This window comes from Myotis myotis, unplaced genomic scaffold (assembly GCF_014108235.1).
Source record: "Myotis myotis isolate mMyoMyo1 unplaced genomic scaffold, mMyoMyo1.p scaffold_m19_p_10, whole genome shotgun sequence".
NCBI classification, from domain to species: domain Eukaryota; kingdom Metazoa; phylum Chordata; class Mammalia; order Chiroptera; family Vespertilionidae; genus Myotis; species Myotis myotis.
In genome coordinates, this window is record NW_023416314.1 from 38,076,569 (window position 1) to 38,103,157 (window position 26,589).

General features: G+C 44.8%; 1 protein-coding gene across 1 annotated transcript in view; it reads left to right on the top strand.

The window, feature by feature from the left end:
- Positions 1-13,677: 13,677 nt before the first annotated feature.
- Positions 13,678-26,589, top strand: part of MAP6 (microtubule associated protein 6) — a 78,419-nt gene continuing 65,507 nt past the window's right edge. Inside the window, exon 1 of the mRNA XM_036324934.1 lies at positions 13,678-15,223. Coding sequence (XP_036180827.1) covers positions 14,301-15,223 — 923 coding nt within the window. The 5' untranslated portion in view covers positions 13,678-14,300. The remainder of the gene's footprint in view (positions 15,224-26,589) is intronic.

Sequence of the window (26,589 nt, forward strand, 5' to 3'; positions counted from 1 at the left end):
TGCCTACTGAATTGTGATACCCAGTTCCTCCCGAAAGCCAGCTGCAGCTTCCTTCCTCTGTGACCACCACTGTGACCGGAAGGGCCCTGCACTGTGTTAAAGTAAAAACTATTGAAACCTGTAAAGAATTTTTGCAAGTTTATTTGAGCCAAACTATCGACATATTCCGGGAAGCAGAACCTCAACGAATTGAGATACTGCTCCGGAGAATAGCGATTACATTTGTATTTATACATTTGCAATCAAAGGAGGGACATATAAAAAAAACCGGTTTGGCTCAGTGGATAGAGCATCGGCCTGCGGACTGAAGGGTCCCGGGTTCGATTCCGGTCAAGGGCATGTATCTTGGTTACGGGCACATCCCCAGTGTGGGGTGTGCAGGAGGCAGCTGATCGATGTTTCTCTCTCATCGATGTTTCTAACTCTCTATCTCTCTCCCTTCCTCTCTGTAAAAAATCAATAAAATATATTAAAAAAAAAAGAGGAGGGACATAGGTGGGTTACATGAAATTCATTGGTGATAGATTAAGGAGGAGGGATAAAGCAAAGCAGGGAAACCCCTGTGATTGGATAAAAAGTAAAATGATGGACACATACTTAGGTGGGTGCAGGATCAATTCACATGATAATGAAGGAATTTGTGGTATCTGTCCTGGTACCCAACACATTTGGTTGTGCCCCAGGGGCTCCAGAAAAAGGGAAGTTACAAGTTACCCAGACATTTCAAGGGTATGTTATCATAGATGCAAAAAGACAGATAGGCTCAGTTAAGGTAAAGGTTGACCTTGTCAGTGAAGATACTGGCCTAGGAGGTAACTGCCCACCATAACTGCTTTTAGTTAAAGTTTAATTTCAGACCATCCTTTGTGGTGACTTTAGGTCTCTGAGTTTGCAAGACTGCCATGCAGGCCTCCCCTGAACTTGTCAGGTCAGCATGTGGCCCCTTTTGTTCACAACTGCAAGGCCAGCAGAATCCTTCAAAGGCCTTTATAGCCTGGAGACCCACCTTCGTCATGACAAGCACAGGAAGCTGCTCCTGCCATCAAACACCATTTACTGCAAGAGCAGTTTGGGAAAGGATTTCTATAATTTCAAGTTTGGTGAAGAGTAAATTATTCCTTTTGTTTTATAACTTGAATATTTATAATAACTAAATAAGAATTGCTTTGGGTTGTCCATGACTAATTTGACATAATATTGCATTTGTAGATATTTAAACAGATATTAATATTTTAAAATAATTTTTAAAGATTTTTAAAAATAGATTTTTATTGATCAGAGAGGAAGGAAGGGAGGAGAGAGAGAGATAGAAACATCAATGATAAGAGAGAATTGATGAGTGAAGGGGCAAGGGCTATGCCCTCCATCTTGCCCCGTACCCTCCATGTTGGGGCGGCCGCCATGTGCTCAGGAGAGTACCTTCTTCCCGGAAGCCCAGGCCTCTGCTGGCCACGCCCGGGATTTCTTTAGATTAACCAATGACAATCAAGGGAAGTGCACGCCATCAATATGACTACATCCTGTGTAATGAGACACCGACTCGCGCCTGGCCAATCGGCAGGGCCCACAGTCCCCTCTCCTGCCCTTACTCCACCCTCCTATAAAACCCCCGTCCCATCAGGCTTCGGTCTCTCTCTGCCACTGGGCTCACCGTTGCATCGGTGAGTGTGGTCAGGGAGCTGAACTAGTTCGAAATGAAGGACTCTTTGCTTTTGCATCGGACTCGCTGACTCCCTGGTGGGCTTTTTGGGAACCTTGAAATCTGGGCACAACAATGAGAGAGAATCATTAATTGGCTGCCTCCTGCATGCCCACTACTGGGGATTGAGTCCACAACCCGGGCATGTGCCCTTGACCAGAATCGAACCCAGGACCCTTTAGTCTGCAGGTCGATGCTCTATCCACTGAGCCAAACCGACTAGGCTACACACATATTAATTTTGACGTTGCTTATTTTTTTTTCTGATCACATTTTGGAGCCAATATATTTTTCTTCTCAGGGCTTAAATATTTGCATAAGTGCTTGAAAAGCTTATGGGCCCCAAGTCATGAGGCCATGAGATTATAAAAAGGTAATCTCTGGGTCTCTGTGAAGTGGCCTGGACCACCAGAGAGCTTAGTGCTGAGCTCATACCACACCTGGGTGGCTGGGGTGGGGGGGTTCCCAGCTCCTCACACAGGGGCATTAATGTGTGAACGAAAGGGGCCACATGCTGACCTGACAAGCTCAGGGGAGGCCTGCATGGCAGTCTTGCAAACTCAGAGACCTAAAGTCACCACAAAGGATGTTCTGAAATTAAACTTTAACTAAAAACAGTTATGGTGGATAGTCACCTCCTAGGCCAGTATCTTCACTGATAAGGTCAACCTTTACCTTAACTGAGCCTATCTGTCTTTTTTTTTGTTTTTTGTTGTTTTCTTTTTCTTTTTTTTTTAATTAAATCTTTATTGTTCAGATTATTACATTTGTTCCTCTTTTTTCCCCCCATAACTCGCCTCCTCCCAGTTCCTGCCCCACCATCTGCCCTCACTCCCCACCCACTGTCCTCATCCATAGGTGCACGATTTTTGTCCAGTCTCTTCCTGCATCTCCCACACCCCTTTCCCCCCCAAGAATAGTCAGTCCATTCCCTTTCTATGTCCCTGATTCTATTATGATCACCAGATTATTTATTCACTTGATTCTTAGATTCACTTGTTGATAGATGCGTATTTGTTGTTCATAATTTGTATCTTTACCTTTTTCTTCTTCTTCCTCTTCTTAAAGGATACCTTTCAGCATTTCATATAATACTGGTTTGGTGGTGATGAACTCCTTTAGCTTTTCCTTATCTGTGAAGCTCTTTATCTGACCTTCAATTCTGAATGATAGCTTTGCTGGATAAAGTAATCTTGGTTGTAGGTTCTTGGTATTCATCACTTTGAATATTTCTTGCCACTCCCTTCTGGCCTGCAAAGTTTCTGTTGAGAAATCAGCTGACAGTCATATGGGTACTCCCTTGTAGGTAACTGAGTTTCTTTCTCTTGCTGCTCTTAAGAGTCTCTCTTTGTCTTTTGCTCTTGGCATTTTAATTATGATGTGTCTTGGTGTGGTCCTCTTTGGATTCCTTTTGTTTGGGGTTCTCCATGCTTCCTGGACTTGTAAGTCTATTTCTTTCACCAGGTAGGGGAAGTTTTCTGTCATTATTTCTTCAAATAGGTTTTCAATATCTTGCTCTCTCTCATCTTCTGGCACCCCTATAATTCTGATGTTGGTACGCTTGAAGCTGTCCCAGAGGCTCCTTACACTATCTTCGTATTTTCAGATTCTTTTTTCATTTTGCTTTTCCGGTTGGGTGTTTTTTGCTTCTTCGCATTTCAAATCTTTGCCTTGATTCTTGCGGTCCTCTGGTCTGCTGTTGGGAGTCTGTATAATATTTGTTATTTCAGTCCGTGTATGTTTAATTTCTAGTTGGTTCTTTATCATAACATCGAGGGTCTCATTAGATTTTTTGAGGATCTCATTAAGTTTATCAGCGGCTTCTAGACAGTTCTTGAGAGACCTTAAAAGTGTGGTTCTGAACTGAATATCCTCCATTGACAGTTTTGTCCTGTTTCTTTGTCTCCACATTTTTTATGCTTTCTTGGTGCACCCCCTAGTGGTCTTTGTGTGCAGTCCTCCTGTAGTTAAGCCTTGATTGTTGTAGTTAATACTAGGGGGATTTGACCTCCAGGCCAGCTGGCTGTGAGAATCAGCTGTGTCTGCAGTGGGAAAACTTCTGTCCTCTAGGGAGGTGCTAATCTAGCCTTTGCCTGAGGCTATCTGGCAAATGGCTCTGCGCAGGGCTTGGGCAGGGCGGGTGGGTCGCTGGGGCTCGGGATTAACAGGGTGGGCCGGAGAGAGCAGTTATGGCAGCTCTCAGTTCCGTCCCTAGGGGCTCTGCCTCACAGAGTCCCAGCAACTGCTGCAAACCTCAGAGAGAAAGCTGCCTATCTGTCTTTTTGCATCTATGATAACACACCCTTGAAATGTCTGGGTAACTTGTAACTTCCCTTTTTCTGGAGCCCCTGGGGCACAACCAAATGTGTTGGGTGCCAGGACAGATACCACAAATTCCTTCATTATCATGCGAATTGACCCTGCACCCACCTAAGTATGTGTCCATCATTTTACTTTTTATCCAATCCCAGGGGTTTCCCTGCTTTGCTTTATCCCTCCTCCTTAATCTATCACCAATGAATTTCATGTAACCCACCTATGCCATTCTCCGGAGCAGTATCTCAATTCGTGAGGTTCTGCTTCCCGGCATATGTCGATGGTTTGGCTCAAATAAACCCATAAAAATTCTTTACAGGTTTCAATGGTTTTTACAAATGGTTAAAAAATGTCACCCCTGATGTGCCATGGAGGGCCTGGGGGTGAGAAGAGTGGGAAAGAGGCTTTGGATGGGGAGGAAATTCAGAGCACCTCCCTATCTCACCTTGTACCTTCCTGCTGTTCTCTTGCCCACCCTGCCCTCACCCCATGTGCTGCTGTCTCAGATGTAGCTCTCTTGAAGTGTGGCTCCTCCAAGAACTTAAGGCCCTGAGCTGAATAAATGAAGAGAGATCAGAGCCGTTGGCTCGCCGACATCTCAGTCTCATATTTTCAATATCCCATTTTCCCAGCATCCAACCGCACAGGGCTGTCTGTATAATGGAAAGCATAGAGACTTTGGGCTTATAGATGCCTTGTTACAGTTAAGCCCCTCTTGTACTGGGGAAATGGAACCAACTGTGGTCGAGGGTAGTCTAGGGTATGGGGCAAGTTAATATTAGTAGTCGGGGCAACGGGGCAAGTTTATATTAGTAGCTAGAGCAACGGGGAAAGTTAATTAATGAGTACCTTAGTAACGGGGCAGTATTAATTAATGTAGGCCTAGTAACTTTGTGTCTGTATCCCAGGTAACTTTGTGTGTGTTTAGCCAACCGTTGTATGTTTTTTGTGAATAAAAGGCTGGCCTTGAACCAGGTTCGGGGCTGTCATGGGAGAGCACGCCTATGGCAGTCGCTGGCCAGCTTTCAATAAATCCTCACTTGCTGCTTAAGACCTAATTGGAGTTGGTGGTCTTACTCTCGCGAATGTTGGTCCATAACAGCCTGACTCATGCTAGCTCAGCCTTGAATTAGTTCCTTGGTTTGGGTCAAGTCACTTCCTCTCTCTGAGCCCTGATTTCCTTGTCTGCCTAATGAGATGAATAAAACCAACTCATGGACTACTGTCAGGATCAAATATGAAGGCACTAGCATATGCTTGGCAGTCTGTAGGCACTTGGTAAAGGATAGTTTCCTTCCCTCAAGCCATTTCTGAACCCACAATCTCACGGAATTTGGTCCACCCTGTCTCGGTTTCCTTCTCTTTTGAGGTAGTCCTTGCCCCCAGGTCACCAGGATGACAATCCTGTTTGAGAAAGGGAATGAGAAGTCCATTAGCATCATAATTGCTATGCCCCAGTTACAGTGCTGGGTGTTTTAAGCAGGTGACATTATCACTATTTAAATCCGGCTCCAGAAGAATATTTCTCTTATTTCAACAGGTTCTGCTCCCCCTTTCTCACCCTCAGTATCCCCAGTGCTCTGCTACTCTGCAGAGATGCAGAAGGCAAAATGAGGATCCTCTTGGCCAAATTTCAAGCCACGGCCCCCCATAGTCATCAAGAGAAAATTGATTCTGACTAAAAACTATTTCCCCTGACCATTTCACTTGACTCTACTGTTTTAGCCCAGCAGGAAGGCATATCTTTTAAAATAGAAAAAAAATGTAATCACTTAATTTCAATGCTCATCATCAAAGATTTTGAGTCAGCAAACCAGTATGATGGATTGTGGCCAATGCATTTTCCTTTCAGAAAGTGGATGGCTGGGGTCCAGTTTTCAACAAAACTGCAGTCATCTTGCAAAAGAAGGCAGCACAACTTGGCCCACTCTTCTGCTCTCCACCGTAACGTCATATGGCATTCACATATCCAGGGCAATGCCTCAAAAAATCAGAGTCGAATGCTGCTCAACAAGCAAGGAGTAAGGTCTCTAAATTGTCTTCCAGTTACCACCACCTCCATCATCACTACTATCATCACCACCATTTAATCACCACCATCCCCACCCCCCCCCACCACCAGCAGCAGCAGTAACAACACAATCATCACCACCACAATCATCACCACCATCACCACTATTATCACCATCACCATTACTTCTGTCATCACCACCACCGCTACCAATGTCATCAGTAACTTTGTTTCCCCCAAGTTACCCAGCTGGTAAGAAATAGGGCTGGAATTCAAAATGTGGTTGCTCTGACTCTAAAGCCCAAGTTTTTTCTGCTGTGATATAATTTCTCTCCTGTTTCTCCTCTTATCTCTAGGACCCACCTCTTCCTTTGCTTATCAGCTCTAGTTAGAGCCTCCTTCTCTTCAATGCTTCCTAATTTTTGGCACGTTCTCAAGAATAAATTATTTCTTTCACCCACGTTTTTTTAGCTATGCTTTGTATAATGCACTTTTGGCTACCTCATAGCAGTGCTTACTACGGTCTAGTCTAACTTTATGTCCACTACTCTCCTATCCCCTCCAGACTTTTACTTCTTGAGAGCAGAAACTGTCTATTGGTCAGTCTACCCCGAATGCCCAAGACTTGGCTCATTAGTTATTCAAAGGTTTGTAGTCTGAATCCATGAATGAATATGGGTGCATAGATAGAGGACTGAAGAGACAAGTGGATAAATGGATGAGTGGATGGGTGGTTAAGTGCATTAATAGATGATTAAGGATAACTCTAAAATCTGCATTTATAAACTCCATTCTTATATTGCTAAATGCCTATCAGAACTTTTCACTTAGCTGTCATCTAAAACTAAACCTGTACAAACATGAACTCCATCATAGCCGATTCCTTATCTCTTTTTCTGACAATGATACAGTACCGCTATTTTTCCCAGTGTTTCCTTCGCTGGTCCTCTGATGGACTCAGTCAGTCAACAATACTTTTTTGCTTGCTTGTTTGTTTGTTTTCTTTGGCTATCTGCTTTGTATCACATGCAGCTCAGGAACAAAAGGGGGGCAATGCAGCAGGAGTGCAGTGAACAGTGGGATACGACATGAGAGCAGCTTGTTAGTAACTTGAGCCACGTCATGTAGGGTCTTGAAGACCATGGGGAGGAACCAGATGTTATTCTAAGAGCAGTGGGAAGCCACTGAAAAGCCATAAACAGGGCAATGCCATGACCCCTCTGGCAGGTAGGCAAGGAGCTGCCCTCAAGAGCCCAGGTGCAGACGATGGCTAGGTGAGTTACCTCCAGTCATCAGGAAAGGAATCACTCTGATTCCATGTACACGGTTACAGTGCACAGAAAGTAAAGCCTCTGACCACTTTTTGTAAAGTCATTGTAACACTGTTGGCCATCCAGACAAAAAGGTGCAGCAAAAAGAAAACAGACCAAGCTTATTTATAAGTATTAGTACAAAAAGTTCTTAACATTTTAGTAAATAGAGTTCTGCAGAACATTCAAAGAACAACACACCACAACCGAATCGGCATTGTACCAAAAAGGCTAGAATGGTTTATTAATCTCCTATATTAGAATTAAATATGTTGGAAGCTCAAAGTGGAAAAGACATGACCATCTCTGAAAAGACTGAGAAGATATTTGATAGATTCACCATATATTCTTTTTATTTACTTATTTGAATTTTAGAGAGAAAGGAAAGGGAGAGGGAGAGAGAGAGAAACATCTATGTAAGAGCAAAGCATCAATCTGCTGCCTCCTGCCTGCCCTACTGGGTTTGGAGCCCGAAACCCAGGTAAGTACCTTGACTGGGAATTGAACTGGCAACCTTTCTGTGCACAGGGACAGTGCCCTAACAATTGAGTCACATGGGCCTGGACTCACCATATATTCTTAAAAAAATTTTTTTTAAATTATTTTAGAGAGAGGGAGAGGGACAGAGATATAGAAACATCAATAGAAGAAAAACATTGATAAGGGAGAGACATTGATCAGCTACCTCCTGCATGCACGCCCCCCACTGGGGATTGAGCCTGCAACCCAGGCATGTGCCCTGACCAGGAATCAAATTTATGAACTCCTGGTTCATGGCCAATGCTCAAACACTGAGCCACACAGCCTGGGCTCACCATATAGTCTTCATTGTAAAAATTTCTTAGTAAAATTGGAGTAAATGAATAATTTCAAAATATTTATGCCAAAAATAATGTCATGCTTAATGGTGAGATACTGGAAACATTCCCATTGAAGTTGAGGACAATAATTTTAGAGGTACATTAGGAGTAAATTGGATAAGAGAAAGAAATGAGAGGTATAAATAAAAACGGAAAGGCTAAACTGTCATTTTTGTGAACAAATTCAAGGTCATCTAAACTATCCTATATAATAAAGGGCTAATATGCAAGTGGTCATCAGGCCCTCGGGCCTTCACACCGGGGCTGGGGGGCCTGAGGCTGGGCTGGGGGACCTAAGGCCGTGCCCCCCACCCAGCGGGGCTTGACAGGGGACCTGAGGCTGTGCCCCCGGCCCTGCAGGGCTTGATGGGGGACCTGAGGCTGCACGCCCCCCCCCCCCCCCCGTGGGGCTTGATGGGGGTGGGGCCAGCCAGGTCTGGGTCTCGCGTGATTTCGATGTGCACGCTGGTGGGCGGGGACTTGACTTTGGGTCCCAGGGCATGCCCCAGACTCTGACAGGAGGGAGATTTTCATATACATTTTACTAATTTTCTTTCATCTCTGACACTTCTATTATAGAGAAAGGGCAAATAACAATCCTATCTAATAAAAGCCTAATATGCTAAGTGTCCAGTTGTCTGGTTGGCTGTTCAACCAATCAAAGTGTAATATGCTAAGGAATGTAAGGCTGCTCAACCACTCGCTATGACATGCACTGACCACCAGGGGGCAGACGCTCTGGCCAGTAGGTTAGCTTGCTGCTTGGGTCTGGCCAATCGGGACTGAGCGAGATGGGCCAGACACATCCTGGAACCCTCCCAGGGCCCCTCCCCAGCTGGCCAACCTCCCACATCCCTCCCTGGCCCCAAATGTGCACCCGTGGAGTCCCTCTCATAATTTGGGACCCCTCGGGGGATGTTGAAGAGTCGGTTTCAGCCTGTACGTCAGGCCACGGGACCCCACTGGTGCACGAATTCGTGCACTGGGCCTCTAGTTAAATATAATTAGAGAGTTTAGTATGGTTACTGAATAGAGATCACTATATGCAAAAATTCAACAATCTTATTGTTTATAATTATAATAAAAGATATAATTTAAGTCTGGCTGGGTTGTTCAGTTTGTTAGGGTATCGTCCTGTACAACAAGCGGTTTCAGGTTCTATCCCCAGTGCAGGTGTGTATAGGAGGCAGCCGATCAGTGTTTCTCACTCATATCAAAATTTCTCTCTCTCTCTTTCTCCCCCTCTCTCTCCCTTCCTCTTTCTCTAAAATTAATAAAAACATATCCTCATGTGAGGATTAAAAAAAGAAAAGAAAATGCCATTTCCAATTACAACAAAAACCATCACACATGAACACAAGGAACTGAATAAACAGAAAGCTTTGCCATCTTTATGAGTAGAAAGTCTCAAAATCATAAAGTGGAAATTCTTCTTAAATATTTAATAAATTCAATGTGATTCCATAAAACATTTTATAAAACTTTTTGTTTTCAAATAATTTGACAAGCCGATTCTAAGATTAATATGAAAGGATTAAGGGCAAGATTTCCAATGCAGTATAAGCACTATGAGAACAAAGATGTTTGTCTTTTTTGTTTAATCTCATATTCCAGAGTCTGGAACAGTGCCTGGCACCTAGTAGGTGTTCAAAAAATATTTGTGAACACAAATGAATGACAACTTAGCAGAAGAAGGATAAGAAGAGAAGAGGGATCCTAGCTCGTTTGGCTCAGTGGATAGAGCATCAGCCTGCAGACTGAAGGGTCCTAGATTTGATTCTGGTCAAGGGCACATGCCCATGTTTCAGGCTCGATCCCCAGTAGGGAGCGTGCAGAAGGCAGCCAGTCAGTGATTCTCTCTCATCATTGATGTTTCTATCTCTCTCTCCCTCTCCCTTTCTCTCTGAAATCAATAAAAATACATCAAAACAGCAACAACAACAAAAACTGAATATAAAATTTAGAAACAGATCCACATAAATATGAAAACTTGTTATATACTAGAGGAGGCATTACCAATCAGTGAGGAAAGGATAGACTAGCTAAATAACCATGCTTAAAGAATTGGCTATTTAGATGAAAAAAATTACATCCTTATCAATATTAATTAGAATTTGCATTCTGCTACAAGCATTATGAAAGTGTCCTAAACAGAAATAGATTTCTTTTCTCTCATAAGAAGAATTCTAGAAATAAACAAAAGAAAAGAATTAAATTAGAAATAAAAATGTCCAGAGGTGGGCTGGTGCAGCAGCCCCACAATGTCACTAACGCTCCAGATTCTTTGTCCCATCACAATCCTTAGTTCACAGCTTCTCTCTTCAGGATTGTCACTGCATGTGGCAAAGGGCAATTCACCTCTAACCCATGTCCATTTTTCAGAAAAGAAGTGACACAGATAGTGTCAGAGCCAAACCAGGTCTGCCTGACTCCAAAATCTACTGAAAGACTCTTACGTTTCTGATGGAAGAGCTCCTACTCATCTCTCATTAGTCATTGATTCAGCACCTTGTGATGAGCCTCTCTTATGCTGACCATACTGTTTTCTAATTATGTGCCTGTCTCCCAGTTCTCCCATAAAACACCTAATTGAGCCCACCCATCTCCAAGCTAGGCTCCATCTATGTTCCACAATGCCCAAGGCACAGAGCAGGCATCAGGAGAGGTATGTAGAATTGGGGGTAAGAAGTGTCAGACCAGCCCTAGCCGGTTTGGCTCAGTGGATAGAGCGTCGGCCTGCGGACTGAAAGGTCCCAGGTTTGATTCTAGTCAAGGGCATGTACCTTGGTTGCGGGCACATCCCCAGTAGGAGGTGTGCAGGAGACAGCTGATAGATGTTTCTAAGTCTCTATCCCTCTCCCTCTCTGTAAAAAAAAAAATCAATAAAATATATATATATATATTTTTTTTAAAAAGAAGAAGTGTCAGACCAGATTATGTTGTTCATAGAAATGTATTTCCTAATGACTGGAAAACAATGCAGGCATCATTTTATTTGTAGAACTCAAATCAAATTATCCAGAGGCAAAGACCCAAGTAGGAGGAAGTCTAGCAGATAATTGACTAATCAGAATTGTCTTCTCATTCTGTTTGATTTCAAGGTTTAAAAACAAAACAAAACAGCTGTGTTTTGCAAATCAGTTCCCAATCTGAACACATAAATGACTTTCTTGCCCAGAAACACCAATGCCCCTGGCTTAGATGCTGCTGAAAACTCTGCCTATGTTGGAGAGAAACAGAGCTGAAGGCTAGTGAATGAATCTCGGTGTAGGGAGTAGAAGACAGTGTAGGAGCCATAAATGGAGGGACATCAATAAGAGACCTAAAGGGACTTGGGAAGAACCAGAGGTCTTCCTAGAGCAGGTGTCCAGGTGGCTGGCCTGCTTGGGAAGACACTCCACCTATAGGTTTCTGGGTGGGTTCTTTGAATGCTAATAGCTACCACTTACTGAGCCATTGTTATATGCCAGATGTCGTGGTAAGCACTTTTAGTGCATTATCTCATTTTCTTACTCTGGGCTTTTAAAAATATTTATTGTTGAGAATATTCTAGATGTGATATATGTTTTTATTGATTTTAGAGAGAGGAAGGGAAAGGGAGCGATAGTCGACATGAGAGAGAGAAACATCGATTGGCATGCCCCCACCAGGAACAGAGCCTACAACACAGGCATGTGCCCCGACCAGGAACTGAACCAGCAACCTCCTGGCACATAGGATGACACTCAACCAACGGAGCCCCACCGACCAGGGCTCTTATTTTCATTCTTAGAACAATCTTGCAAGTTCATAAATAGTACTCCCATTCACAGATGAAACTAAAGGTCAGGAAGTTGCAGCTAAGAAATGCAAAAGCTAGGCTGCAATTTGACTCAAAGCTTCTGCTCCGAGTCCCTAACCATCTTCACAAAGCACTTTGAGGTAACTCTTACTTCCTCTACTTCAAAAATGAGGAGACTGAGGTCCAGGGATGCCCCAACTTGCCCAGTGACCCAGGTAGTTAAGTGCCAGAGCCAAATCAAGTCTGTCTGACCCCAAAATCTACTCTACCACCCAGGGAGAGGAAGACCAAAAGCCAGGGTAAGGAACATGCCAGAAATCCCTTGCTGTCAGGCCCGCCCCTTCCCTAGGACACTGCCCTGCGGGAAGCCGGTCCATCCTTGCTGCTTGACACAGTCGCTGCAGGGAAGAAACATCTGCACAGCATATGTTTCAAGGGACCTGGCGTATATGGCATACTGTTCTTAATATGTTTGCTCACCTTCTTGGCGCTATGTGTTTTAACCAAGGTCACCTCTCCAAGAAAGTTTGTTTCCCCAGGTAGGTATTTTTCCCTGAAGTTAGGGAGGGAATAAAACCCCTTAACTAAATGCCAGGCGGGTAGTTAATCACTTTAACTATGAACAATCATCCTTAAGCTACATAATCTTTACTCCCTGGAATGGAGATAAGAAACGCCCTAACCTTTGGAATAGAAATTGACAGGATTAAAATCAACTGGTATAAATACAGATGTAACAAGACAATAAAAGACAGAACTTGGCTGGAGAACCTGGACACACAACCTGGCTATGATGATCACCTGAATACTGCCTCCGTGTCATTCCTTCTTCGCCGACTCCGTCCACACCTTTGGGGACCCCTGGACCTGTTGGGGTCGGACCCCAACACTGCCCCTTTGTTTCCCCTCCACCCCAGCTTCACCACTTAGGCCCCTTCCAAGAATCTTCTTTTCACTGCCCCTTCCATGGTGTCGCCCCTGGGCTGAATGAACAGGGACAGGGTAGTTCTTGGGAGTCTCTAAGGAAGGAATAGACAGGGTACCACCAGCCTGGGGGGCCCCATCCCCACACATCTGAGCCAGGCCTGTGCATAAGACTGGTAAGTGCTTGGATCAGGGGGCAGCCAAAATGGGTTCCAATTCAGCCTGGTGACTTTGGCCAATGACAGTAGCTCCCTTTTTAAAAAGTGTCTATCCTTGCCCTGGCTGGTAGCTCAGTTGGTTAGAGTGTCCTCCCAATACACCAAGGTTGCCAGTTCTGTCCAAGTCAGAGCACATGCAAGAATGAACCAATGAATGCGTAACTGAGAGGAGCAACAAATTGATGTCTCTAACTCAAATCAATAATAAGAAGAAAACAGGGTCTATCCTGGGACAGACATTTTACTAGGGTTTCCTCCATGTTTTTAAACTTTAGCAACGCCCCCTCCCCACCCCACCCCATGACTGAGGAGCCTGAGCCCCTCTCCCGCCCCCCCACCCCCCCAAGAGAAGCAACCAGCGTAAGGACAGCAAATAGTCAGGAGCCTAGGACTTGAACCCACCTAGGCCCGGTTCTGCTGTTGCCAAGGAGCGGAGGAGGGAGGAGCTGCCGGAGGAGGGAGGAGAAAGAGAGAGGGCGAGCTCCCAGCAGCGCGCGCTGACGACAGCAGGTGATTTTTTTTCTGCAGCACGCGTTCTCCCAGCATCTTTCCTAGATTTTTTTTTTTTTTTTCCTGCTGAGCGGCTGAAAAGGGTGGGGCCGCTTTCCTGCAGCAGAGACGGCGACGGCAGCGGCTGCAGCAGCATCTTTGGGAGCCGCGGCAGTCAGCAAAGCTCCGTCTCGCTGGAGGTGATCGCCTCTGAGACCTGCTAGTGGCCGGCGGCGACGGTCCGCCGGCGGGAAGGAGAAGAAAAGACTCCTCCGCGGACGCGGCGGCCACACGGCCCGGCCCTCCCTCTGCGCCATGGCTTAAGCCCGTGGCCACCTCGCCTCGCGTCGCCTGGCCCGGCCGGGGTTTGCGCGCCGCCGCAGCCTCCGGGAGGGGCGCGTCCAGACGTCTACGCCGGGGACTCCGCATCTGTCACCTCCGGTGCCTGCAGCAGGCAGCGTTCCCAAGGCCTTTGCAGCCCGTAATCCCCGGACTTTATCTCGGTGAAAGCGTTGCCGCCCGACCTTCCTGGGTGCTATCTGAGGGAGGAGGCCGAGGCACGCAGTCCACCCAGGAAAAAACGGTGGGAATCAGATCGGCTGGCTGGTCGAGGGCCAAAGGACTGGAGGAAGATTAGAGACTCGCCCTAGTCCCACAGAAAAGAAGGCAGGACCAGCTTTGCAGCTAACATCATGGCGTGGCCGTGCATCACACGGGCTTGCTGCATCGCCCGCTTCTGGAACCAGCTGGACAAGGCGGACATCGCCGTGCCGCTGGTTTTCACCAAGTACTCGGAGGCCACCGAGCACCCGGGCGCCCCTCCACAGCCGCCGCCGCCGCAGCAGCAGCAGCCGGCGCAGCCGGCACACGCGCCCCCCTCGGCGCCGGCGGTCGCCATAGAGACTCAGCCGGCCCAGGGCGAGCTGGATGCAGTTGCCCGGGCAACAGGGCCGGCGCCCGGGCCCAGTGGCGAGCGCGAGCCCGCGGCCGCCTCCGGCCGGAGCAGAGTGGGCCCCGGCCCGAGCTCGGGCTCCGGCTCCGGCTCCACCTCCGGCGCGGGCCCCGCGGACTCGGTGATGCGGCAGGACTATCGCGCCTGGAAGGTGCAGCGGCCCGAGCCGAGCTGCCGGCCGCGCAGCGAGTACCAGCCCTCGGACGTGCCCTTCGAGCGCGAGACGCAGTACCAGAAGGACTTCCGCGCCTGGCCGCTGCCGCGCCGCGGGGACCACCCGTGGATCCCCAAGCCCGTGCCGATCCCCGCGGCCTCGCAGGCGGCAGCGCCTGTTCTCGGGACGCCCAAGCGCCGGCCTCCGAGCCAGGAGCGCTGGCCGGTGCAGGTGGCCGCGGAGGCCCCGGAGCGGGCGGCGGCCCCTGGAGGAGCGGGTGTCGTCGGGGCGGGAGAGGCGATGCGCTCGGACGAGCGCTACACGCGCAAGAAGGCCGGGCCGGCCTGGATGCTGCGTCGCGCCGAGGGGCTGGGGCCTGAGCAGACGCCGCTGCCCGCCGCCCAGGCCCAGGTCGCGGGCCCCGAGGCTGGCAAGGGGCGTGCGGCAGCTGACGCCCTCAACAGGCAGATCCGCGAGGAGGTGGCGAGTGCCGTGGGCAGCTCCTACAGGTGAGATGCCGGACACGGCTCCTGCGACGGGGCTGGTCACCCTGACCTTCTACCCAGGACTCACTCTCCACCTCGCAGGCCTCACATTCAGCCTCCCCCCCCCAACCCAGACCACACTCTCCCCGACCCTTCCCAGGCACCCTCCCGTGGCTGATTCCTTTTGGCACTTTCTTATGTGTCTTCCCCAACCTGCCCAGGTCTTCCCCTTGACCATTTCAGCCACCTTTTCCCCATCCCGCCCTACCTCGGGTCCCTCCCTGCCCAACAAAGACCCCTTGCAATTGTTTCACAGGCTGTGCTTCCATTCCGCCCCACCCAGCTTACCCACTGCACTAGTCTAGATGCGGCCCCTTGCTGGCTCAGTCGCCACCCACCAGCTTTCATGCCTTCCCCCAAGGCCCCATTCTTCCAGAAGAATTCTTTCCCAGTGACCAATAGCCCGCTTCCCTAGCCCAATTCGCTTGGCCTTTGAGTCTTCCTTCCCTTCTCTCAGTCCCTGGGAGATACCCAAGCACCACACCCTTTTCTGGATTCCTTCAAAAATCCTTATAGCTCACCCTCCTCCTTCTACCACTGGGCTTTGAAGTCAGACTCCTTAGGTTTCTTACTGGCTGTGGTACATTGGGCAAGTTTCTTAACCGGTCTGAGCCTCAGGCTCTTATTGGATGTGATTGAGAGGTTGAGAAGTACTCGCTCATTTATTAATTTAATATCCAACTTATTTTTGAGCACCTGCTCTATGCCAGGCACTATGCTAGACATTGTGAGGCTTAACCCAGAGATGATTCAGGGGGGAAATTGTGCCTGGCACATAGTAGATGATTAGCACATTTTGGTCCTCTTCCAGCCTTCTGCAGGATGCTTCATTATTCTGATTTTCACTTTGTAGATATGTCCTACCCAGCCTTCTCTCCTTTCTCCAGTCTCTTTATGTTCTCCAGATGTGTTTCCCATTCTCTTACCACCAAGAACGCCTTTTTTTTTTATTTATTTTATTTTTTTTTTATTTAAACACAGTTGAATGCCCTGTAAATGAATGCTTTCAAGCAAGGCTATAACCTCTTTCTCTTCCCATTCTTCTAGAATTTTTCCTTTGCTGTAGTCTCAGCCCTTCCAGCCTGCTTTGTCATCCTTCATGCATCCAATATGTATTTTTGAATGCTTAGCTTTTAGTCCTGCCCTTATTTTTCAACCCGAATCAACCAGCTAGCAGATCACAGTTGACTCTGAACATGTAACATCGGGCATGGAGGTCTCTGGGGAAGCAGATGTGCATGATGGATAATTGAATGAAAGGTATCAAAAATGTGGCTTATGGGGTCCTTCATCAATGCCACAGCCAGTTGCCTCCTGCTGTCCAGAGGGTGTGGCCAGGAGGGCTGCAGAAGTAGTGTCTTTTGCCAAGACCCTATGTGCAGCCTCATGTCAGACAGGTCTTTCTCCAGTGAACATAACAAACACTTCTTTACATGCCGAGGAAAGACTAGCACGGTTAACATCCTCTCTGTTAAGACAAAATCAACCCCTCTCCAGGTTTTAACTCTGGAAAGCATTCTCCACTGAGAAGGGGCAGCCACTCTGTTGGCCACTACTCCATCTTCCTGCATTCCACCTCCCACTTGACATTATTCTCTGGGTTTATTGTTATCTTGACCACACTGGTCCCCAAGGAGCATACCGCTTCCCTCTAAAGCTCTGGGTCATGCAAGGACACGTATCCTTTTCCTTGATTCAGAGTCACCAGGAGGTAACATTTTCATAATATCTTTATGCTGCTACCAAGAGAGCATCAAAAAGAAAAGAAAGGGGCATAAAAAACAAAGCCAAGATGTAGCTTGTGATTCTGCCATGGCTTTCTCATTTATAGGGCCCTACTTCACTCCCTGAGAGCCCCAAAGGTGGCCCAAGATCTCAGATTCCTGGGCTGGCCTCTTTACCTTCCTACTCCCATTCAGTGACCCTGTGGCAGGTGGAACCTTAACACCCACCAGGCAGGAACTATCTCTCCTCACTTCCATAGAGTCAATGCCAATCAAGAGAGATTTCAGATTCTCAAATCTCCTTGGGTGATCCCACTCAGTTCATATTTCCAAGTTGGTGGGGCTTTCTTTGTCCATGGATGATTGGCCAGACAGTCAGGGAATGACCCACCCTTCAGATACAACTCACTCTAAATATTTTGGCTTGTACCTATGTGCTGTATAGCCTCTTCCCCCCCAAAAAGACACCTTAAATGTACAGTAAGCATGTCATGCTTTACAATTAGAATTATACACATACTGCAAGTGATTGGATTGAATAGCAAAAGGCTATATTCTTATAGCTGGTGAGAATGCTTATTTTTTTTAATTTTATCTTATTGTTTAAAGTATTACAGATAGTAGTACATATGTCTCCTTTTTTTTTTCCCCCATTGACCTTCCCCCGGCCTCCCCTACCCCCCAGCACATGCCCTCACCCCCACCCCCAGTGTCTTGTGTCCATTGGTTATGAGAGAATGCTTATTCTTGATGGCTATCAAAACAAAAAAAAATCTGAGCACCTCAAAAATGCTTTTTTCTAATTTGGATCTTCTGTAAAATTTAATTATGCATATGATTCTGGGCAGCATTTCCATTTTGCTGGATAATCAGAATGGTTTTGAATCAGAATGAGTGTTGATGAGAGACATCAGTTTCTCTAAGGAACAATTTAACTGCATGACAAATTTGATGTGAAATTTAATATTATTTTTTGCTCCAGAAGAAAAATAAACCAATAATAGGGAAATGCACTTTGGGCGAAAGTAGATATGAAAAATCAGATAATCAATTAATGAAATATACTATAAAGAAAAAATGCCTGGAAATGGTAGGCTTATCTGGAACATTGATTTTCCTTCCCAACTGTCTCACATTCTTTGCTTTGGTATGAATCTGAATATCTGCTGAATTTAAATATGCCCTGTGTCTGCTGTAAAGGAGGCTTACCTTGCCTTAGAAGCCAAGTTGGGCTCCATTTCAATGATAATTTGATTTACAAACCCTTTTCTTCTGCCACTTTACATAAATCATGGTGGTTTACACTATGGTGACTGGCTTATCTCATGGGCTTTACAAAGGACATCTGTCACATGACATCAATGGGAGCAGTTTGCTTAAATAAAGAACACATAATCCATCAGCTTAATATGTTGGTATATAATACAAAATATACTTTCAGCATCTAGAGTCATATACATATTAATTAGTTTTACCCTGCAATATACATTCAGTAGATAATATCAAATGTCCTTTGATGCCGTGGTTTTGAGAAACCTTCCCTATTTAACAGTTCATCTAATTCATAACCTACCCACACTAGCCTGAGATTTTTTTGCATTCAAATGGTATCTAAGGTACCTTTAGAATTATTCACAATCATGAAGTTGATTGATTTTTAATACATTCATTTTACACAGATGATATAAAATTGAGAAGCATTCGTTTGTTATCATTTTTAATGTTAAAGATGTAAAATTGAGAAGCATGTCTTTTACATTTTTAATGTTAAGGATGGATTTCACTGGTGAGCCATTTGTGATTTTAGACCTAGCATTCTAAATTAGAAAATAGATGAGTCAGAAGGAGGGGATTAAAATTCCCCTCTTAGCAACCCATTGCCCTAGCCTTCAGTTAATAGGGATAGATGGGGTAGCAGGTGCTCCCCATAGAAATGCTAATGAAAACTTTTCCTGGAAGAAATCAGCTGAGGCACCAGGAGGTAGATTTAATAAACCAGAGGCAAAATACTTGAAAAATGAGAGTGGTCACAAGGAAATCAGAAAGAAAGGAAGCCTTTAATATCTGCCCAACAGTCTTCCATTAAGGTTAGAGAAAGGCCTGCCTGACTAGGCTTATGCTGTGCAGAATTCCGTATGCCTATAGCGCAACTGCCCGTTTTCCGAATTTCTTCCTGGGTATACTTCAAGGCCACTCTTCAATGATGCCTTCCAGATTCTGTCATTCAGAACCAAATTTTCTTTTATTCCCTTTTTTATATTCTGTACACTTCTCATTGTCTGCTCAATTATAAAATACTTTTGCCTGTTTCTGCCTCCCCCACCAGATCATGAACAATTGAAGGGAAGAAGTATATTTTGTTCATCTCTATATCTCTCATAGCATAACATTGTGCTAGGTGCCATATAGGTTTGTTGAATCCAGTGGCATTTGGTGAAAATCCTATTTACCTACATATTGATTCATTTCATTCACTTTCACTTAGTTGAATTTATTTCAGAAAATGACCACCAAGCCCCTGCTATGTATCAGACAGGATGCTGGGGATACCAAATGAATGTCATAACCCATATGGAAGGAAATTGTGTTTCCTTAATCAAAATAAAGTCCAGTTCCTACTAGGTTAGCACTAGGAGTAATGTTCAAATGAGGAAGGGCAGCAAACCTTCCAGACCTGATTCTAGATGCACTCTCATCCAGGGTACTGGCCCTCCACCTGGGCTGCCCGTTGGAATCACCGCAGCACTTTTAAAATGTTGAATCTGATTCAGTTTAAAATTCTGATTCAGTTGTTATGGGGTGTGGCTCGGGCATCTGAATTTCAAAAAAAAACTGTCCCAGGTGATTCTCCTGGGCAATTCAGGTTATGACCTTCTTCCCTACGGCAAAGGACCTGAAACGTTAGTCCACAAAAGAATCATTTGGAGAGCTTTCTGAAATGCAGACTCCAGGGCTTCCTCCCCAGACCTGTCGATTCAGCAGTTTGAAATGGAGCCCGAGAATCTACAGTTTAAAAAGTGCTCTAGGTTATTTTGATGCAGGTGAACTTCAGACTTGGAAAACCACTTCTTGGAAAGATTTGCTATCTTTGTGGTATTGAGTTTTCCCACATTCAAACATGGTATTCTTGCCATTTAAGTCTTTTATGTCCTTCACTTACATTTTGTAATTTTTTCAAAAAATTCATGCACAGACACAATAGGGTTTAAATTTTATGTTACTATATTTAAGTCTTTAATAATCTAACTGGATTTTACATTTATATTTGGAATGAGGTAAGGAAGCTAATTTTTTCTTTTCCCATACCTTAACGCCCTTTTAAAAAGTTCAAATTTTCCCCACTGATACCTCCACTAATATCTTCTCTTTCACAATAAGGGTCACATATGTTTGCATATATTTCCAAAATCTCTGTTCTAGTCCATTAGCCTGAGCTAATGCCAAACGATCATCTGTTTTTGTCTATGCTATTTTAAATTATTTTTCCACTGTAATGAGTATATTTTTTTACATTTTTCAATTTGTTATTGCTCATGTGCATTAATTTTTGTATGTTAATCTTGTATTCAGCAACTTTACCACACTCTTCAGTTAGTTTTGTCTGTAGAGTCTCTTCAGTTGTCTGTGAAGATAATGTATGTTTTTAGCAAATACCAATTCATTGTCTTCCTTTCCAATATTTATATTTGTGGTGTGTGCATGTGTACGTGCGTGCGTGCATGTGTGTGTGTGTGTGTTTTGCTGCGCTGATGAGGACATTGGTGTAATTTTGATAGTAGGCGATAAAAAGCATTTTTGTCTTGGGACATGGGAATGCTTCTCAAGTTTTATCATTAAGTATGAGGTTAGCTCTGAGGTTTATATGAGAGAGCTTCATACCAGGTTAAGAAACTACCCTTTATCCTTGTTTACTAGGGGTTTCTAAAAATGTGGATGGCATTGAATTTTATTGAATGCTTTCTCTGCATCACTGAGGTGATCATATGATTTTTCTTTTTAATCTGTTAATAGATTTTTCTCATATTGAGTCATCTTTGCATTTCTAAAATAAACCTTGCTTAGATAAAAATCTATTTTATTATGCTGAATTTGGTTTGCTATTTGTTATTTTAAATGTTTGCATACAGGGAGGGGGGTTGGGGGGACTGGGTGAAAAAGGTGAAGGGATTGAGAAGCACAGATGAGTAGTTACAAAATTGTCATGGGGATGTAAAGTACAGCATAGGAGATATAGTCAGTAATATTGTAATAAATATGTATGGTGCCATTTGGGTACTGGAAATATAGGATGGGGAAACACTTTGTAAAGTGAGGTGTTTTTACTGAGGAATTACCGTGTGCAAAGCATCACTGGTTGACCTTGTGCAGTTAACTCTCAGAGATATAATGCTGCCTGAGACTAACACACAAAGACGAGTGGAGATAACACAATCAATTCTTGGTTGCTTTCTTAGGAAAAATTGGAATCTAATGCATATACGAATTTTAAAAAAGTCAAGCCAATGATAGTTCTAAAATCAACAATCACTAAGAATCACTCAGTGTTCCAGACACAAAACTAAAATAATCTAACAAATGTTCACTAGGATTAAAGAGCCCCCTCCATATCAGTGCAGCTTGGCTTGACAAACTATGCCAGTTGTATAAATGTAGACAGATGTGCTTATAATTGTCTATTAAATGAAGAAAATTGTAAAATTGTAAGATTGGCCTTGACCAACAAGCTAAAAATCCTCTTGATGTTCACTAAAGATGCTAGTTTTCAACACTAAAAGTAATAATAGTAGCTAATTCAGTACCTACTATGTGCCTGGCAGGCTGCTAGAAACCTTAGGTGCATTTTCTCCTGCAATCTCTATAGTAGCCCTGCAAAAATGATACTATTATTTCCCTGCACAGCCCTTCCTCCATGTCATATTAGCATGTATTGTCTCAACTCAGTTTCATTCCAATAAACATTGATTAGTGTCTACTATATATCAGGCTAATTCCTAGTATGACAAAGCAGTCATTGCTCTTGAAGGCTTATGTTTATTCAGCAGGGACCAGTGAAAAGTAATAGGTACTCCAATAAAAAGTTTGTGCACAGAAGAAAGAAGGTTTAAATCTACTTGATTTAAGGGTTATCAGGAAGAGGGTTCAGTAAAGAAGGGACTAGTAGGCTGAATCATCAAAGATGAGTGGGCATTAAATGAGGAAATTGTAAGCAGTTCTGTGCAGGAAAACTTAGAGGTCTCATTGAGTGAGAATAGAACGGTTAGAGGCAGACGGGGTAAGTAGGCTGGGGCCAGCTCCTTTACCATATAAGCAAAGGGAAGAAGAGGATTAGGTTTTGGATTTTAGAAAAGGTTACTGCAACAGCAGTGGCAGGTTGGACTGGAAGGGATTAGACTGGGAGCATGGAATCCAGGAAGGACTGAGGTGATGAAGACCTCCAGCAAGGAAAGAATGGAAATAAGCACGGATGGTGCAGAATAAAATAATGTAGTTGCTAATTGAAAGTGGGCAGAAAGCAAGAGTCTGGGATGCTTCCCAGACTGCATGCTTTGGATATCAGGGGAAATAATCATTCATTGAGCTAGATAGCACAGTTTTGGAGAAGTTGAATTTAAGGTGTCTCTTAAATTCATGATGTTCAGTGGAAAGTGAAACTAGAAACCCACCCTGCTGGGAAGGGTACAAATTGTTACAATCACTTTATAAAACTCTTTAGCTTTATCTACCCAAGTTAAACATATGTTTTACCCTATGACCCAGAAATTGCACCCCTGAGTATGTATACCTAACAGAAATACATGCAGAAGACTTGTACAAGAATGTATATAGCAGCTTTGAATAAAAGCTAAAAAGTAAAACCAGACCAAATGTCCATCAACAATAGGATAGATGAATTGCAGTATTTTCATACAGTGGAATATCACATGGCAGGGTATGGTAGGTAGACTAATGTTCTCCTCCCCCATCCACATCCTAATTCCTGGACCCTGTGAATATATTATATTATAAAGCAAAAAGGACTTTGCATATATCCATTAAGTTAAGGATCTTGAGGTGGGGTGAGTATCCCAGATTATCCACATGAGTCCACTATAATCAGGGAGATATTTATGGGTGAAAGGGTTAATGTCACAGTGAGGCAGTGTGATAAAGGCTTGGCCAGCCATTATTAGCTTTGATGCCAAAAAGGACACATAAGCCAAGGACTTCCAGGAGCCTCTAAGAAGCTGGAAAAGAGGAGGAAATGGATTCTCCCCTAGAGCCTTCAAAAGGAACATCTTGCTTCTGTTGAACTGTGATTTTAGCCAGTGAGACCCATTTCAGATGCCTTAACTACAGAACTGAAAGACGCTTAAGACAATGCATGCATGTTGCTTTAAGCCACTTAGTTTGTGGTAATTTGTTACAGCAACTATAGGGAAGTAATATACAGGGTTTCTCAGTCTTGGCACTATTGACGTTTTGCACCATTGTCTGGGGGAGCTGTCCCATGCATTGTGAGATGTTTGGCAGCACCCGGCCTCTATCCACGCCATGCCAGTAGCATTCCCCACCACACCCACCCTGAGATGTGACAATCAAAAATATTTCCAGACAAAAATAAATAAATTTTTCCAGGCAATGCCAAAAGCCACCCCCTGGGGGTGTCTGTAGCAAAATTGTGTCAGGTTGAGAACCACTGTTACAGAGCAATAAAAAAGGAAATCACTGCCCGGCCGGCGTGGCTCAGTGGTTGAGCATCAACCTATGAACCAGGAGGTCACGGTTTGATTCCCAGTCAGGGCACATGCCTGGGCTGTGGGCTCGATCCCCAGTGTGGGGCGTGCAGGAGGCAGCCAATCAATGATTCTCTCTCATCATTAATGCTTCTCTCTCTCCCGCTCCCTTCCTCTCCGAAATCAATAAAAGTTTTTAAGAGAGAAAAGGAAATTACTGCAATATCAATAATATGGATAGATCTCCATGATGATGAAAGAAACCCGTCACAGCTCACTTAATGATTCCATTTACGTGAATTTCAAAAATAGGCAAAAGTAGTTGATGGTGATGGGAATCAAAAGAGTGGTGGTCTCCAGGGTGGGTGGGTAATTGGCTGAGAAGGAGCATGAGGGAACCTTCTGAGATGTTGGAAATGTTTTATAACTTGATCTGGGTGGTTAATTGTTAAATTAAGATTTATGGACTTTTCTATGTATGTTATATTTCAACAAAAAGCAAAAAACAAAATAAAAACTAAGTGAATGGAGATATAGGTTTGATGCTCAGGAGAAAGGGCAGAACAGAAAGATATATATGGATACTGAGCTGCCAGTGAGGGTCAGACCCATAGGTGTCAGAGTGGCTGGAGAGAAAAGAGGGTGAGCAGAAGGGAAGGCCAGAGCCCAGCAAGTGCCCACATATCAGGGCTGGGCAGAAGAAGAATCAAGGATGGACCTTTGGTGTCTGTGTGTCTGAGAGCAAGAACATAGGCCTCACCATTGTCCCACTTCCACCTCCCTGCCTCTGGTCTTGTGCAGACCTGCAGGAACTACCCCACGTGTACTCCTGTCTGTTCTCTCCTCGCATAGTTCATTGTCATTGTGTATTTGTTTTCCAACTGAATGAAGAGGGTTTTGCAGGACCAAGCTGGTGCAACCATTTATGGTGGGAAAATTGGGCCCAGGCTCTTAGCCACAAAACTCACCGTAAGTGCCTTCCTGAATCACTGCCTCCTCCACTGTGCTGTTCGCTGTGGTCACTGTCTATTTCGTACAGTGACTTCAAAAAGTTGGCCCACGTTGTGGCATATCCTAGAGTGCATTTTTACAATCTTTTTAGCCCCTAAGAATTGTTCTCTATTAAACTGTAAAGATAGACAATGGCAGAATGCAAAATGGCAGAATGTGAGAGAGAAGAGAGACATAATTAAGTTTCAACCTTATTTTTATTTGTGGAGTCCTTACTCTGTGCCAATTGCTTTAACATATTTTTCCTTCCCCATTTAGCCTTCATAATGGCCTTTTAAAGTAAACAGCTCTCTCTTTAAAGTTGAGTCTGGAAGGTCTGGGGACTGAGGTCATATAACCAGCCAGTGGCTGAGCTGGCTCAGAAACCTGGTTCTCTTCATTCCAGACTCCAGCTGTGTCTTACTTGTGAGCCCACATGGACCCCTTCCCTGTCCCTCAGTTCAACATGTCATTCCTGGGAGGGCTACGGTGTGTCTCCCCACCCCACCCTTCATGTCTTTGTGGTTCCAGCTCTCCTAAGCCCAGGCCATTCTCCTTCACCAGCCTGTTTCTGCAGTGGAGAGGGGTAGGTGGACTCACCACTCCTTATTCTGAATTCTCCATGGATCCCCTTCCTCTCCAGCGCAAGACCCAGGCACGGTGCCTCAAGGTTTTCCAGGACCTAACCTCTCAGGTGCTTCCAGCATCTTGCCCACTGCTCCTCACTCACACCTGATGCTCTTTCCTGGGGGTTCTCAGTTCTGGTTTCACATTGAAGTCAGGGGGGCCTCAGCAGGTGACACAGCCCAATGGCAGCCTGAGCTGGGCCTTGACAGGCCCCACATGGAACTCCTGCTGGATGCTGCTCACATTTTCCTCTCCTCCTCTCCTCCTCTCCTCCTCTTTCTAAATTCTTCCTATCCTTCGGGGCTTTTAGTCCACTGTGAAAGAAGCTTATGCTATAGAAGCATGGCATTAGGTTGGCTTTATTGGATTATAATATCATCATAACAATGCAGTGGGCTTACTATTATTTTTATTCCAAGTTCACTGCAGCGTCTTAAGAGCATGCAGTGGCTGGAGCTACGGGCTCTAAGGAGTTAGAGTGCCGAGCACATGATTCCGCTCACAGGAGCTGCCGTCTTGTGAGGGAGGTAACAGGGATGCAAGCATCTAACTTCCAGGCAGGGCCTGGTGAGGGTTAAAATCAGGGGCCAGAGCTCTCTAGGGCCACAACAAGGGTTGGTGAAGTGGAGATTCATGGAAAAGATGGTTGTATAAGTCCTGGAAGGTGTCCTGTGAAGGATTTGGTGGCCATTAAAATGGTTTGGATCATCTCTCTGTAACTTAAAATCTGTGTGACCTTGAGATAATGACACAGTAGTGACTTCACAGAGTCATGATGAAGAGGGAGGGGGATAATGCTTTCACCCAGTGTGCACCCAATCACAGTAAATACTGGCTACTTTCATTATTATAAGAGCAGGCTACCAACGAAGTCTTTCATTTGTTCATACAGTGAACGTTTATCACATCTGTATCAGGCACTATGCTAGGACCCGGACCACAGAAGTGAATTACACATGGTACTTGTCCTAAAAGAGCTCCTGCTCTAGTGAGAGAAAAGATGCACAGGGTACTGAGGGGATGTAGAGGAAAGGGGGTTTTGACTCAGTCTAAATCAGGGACCATTCCTGAAGAAGGCATACCTGTGCATTGGGTCAAAAGCATGGAGTTATTTCCACTGGGAAGGCAAAAAGTAAGAACTCTATATTCCTTCCTTGAGGTCTTTACAAATGGTATAAAACCAAAGAAGGCCATTTAAGAGAACACTCCTTACTAGTAATTTCAGCTTCTCTCAGACGTCTAGCTTTGCATTCAAATCCTGCTCACCACTTATTAC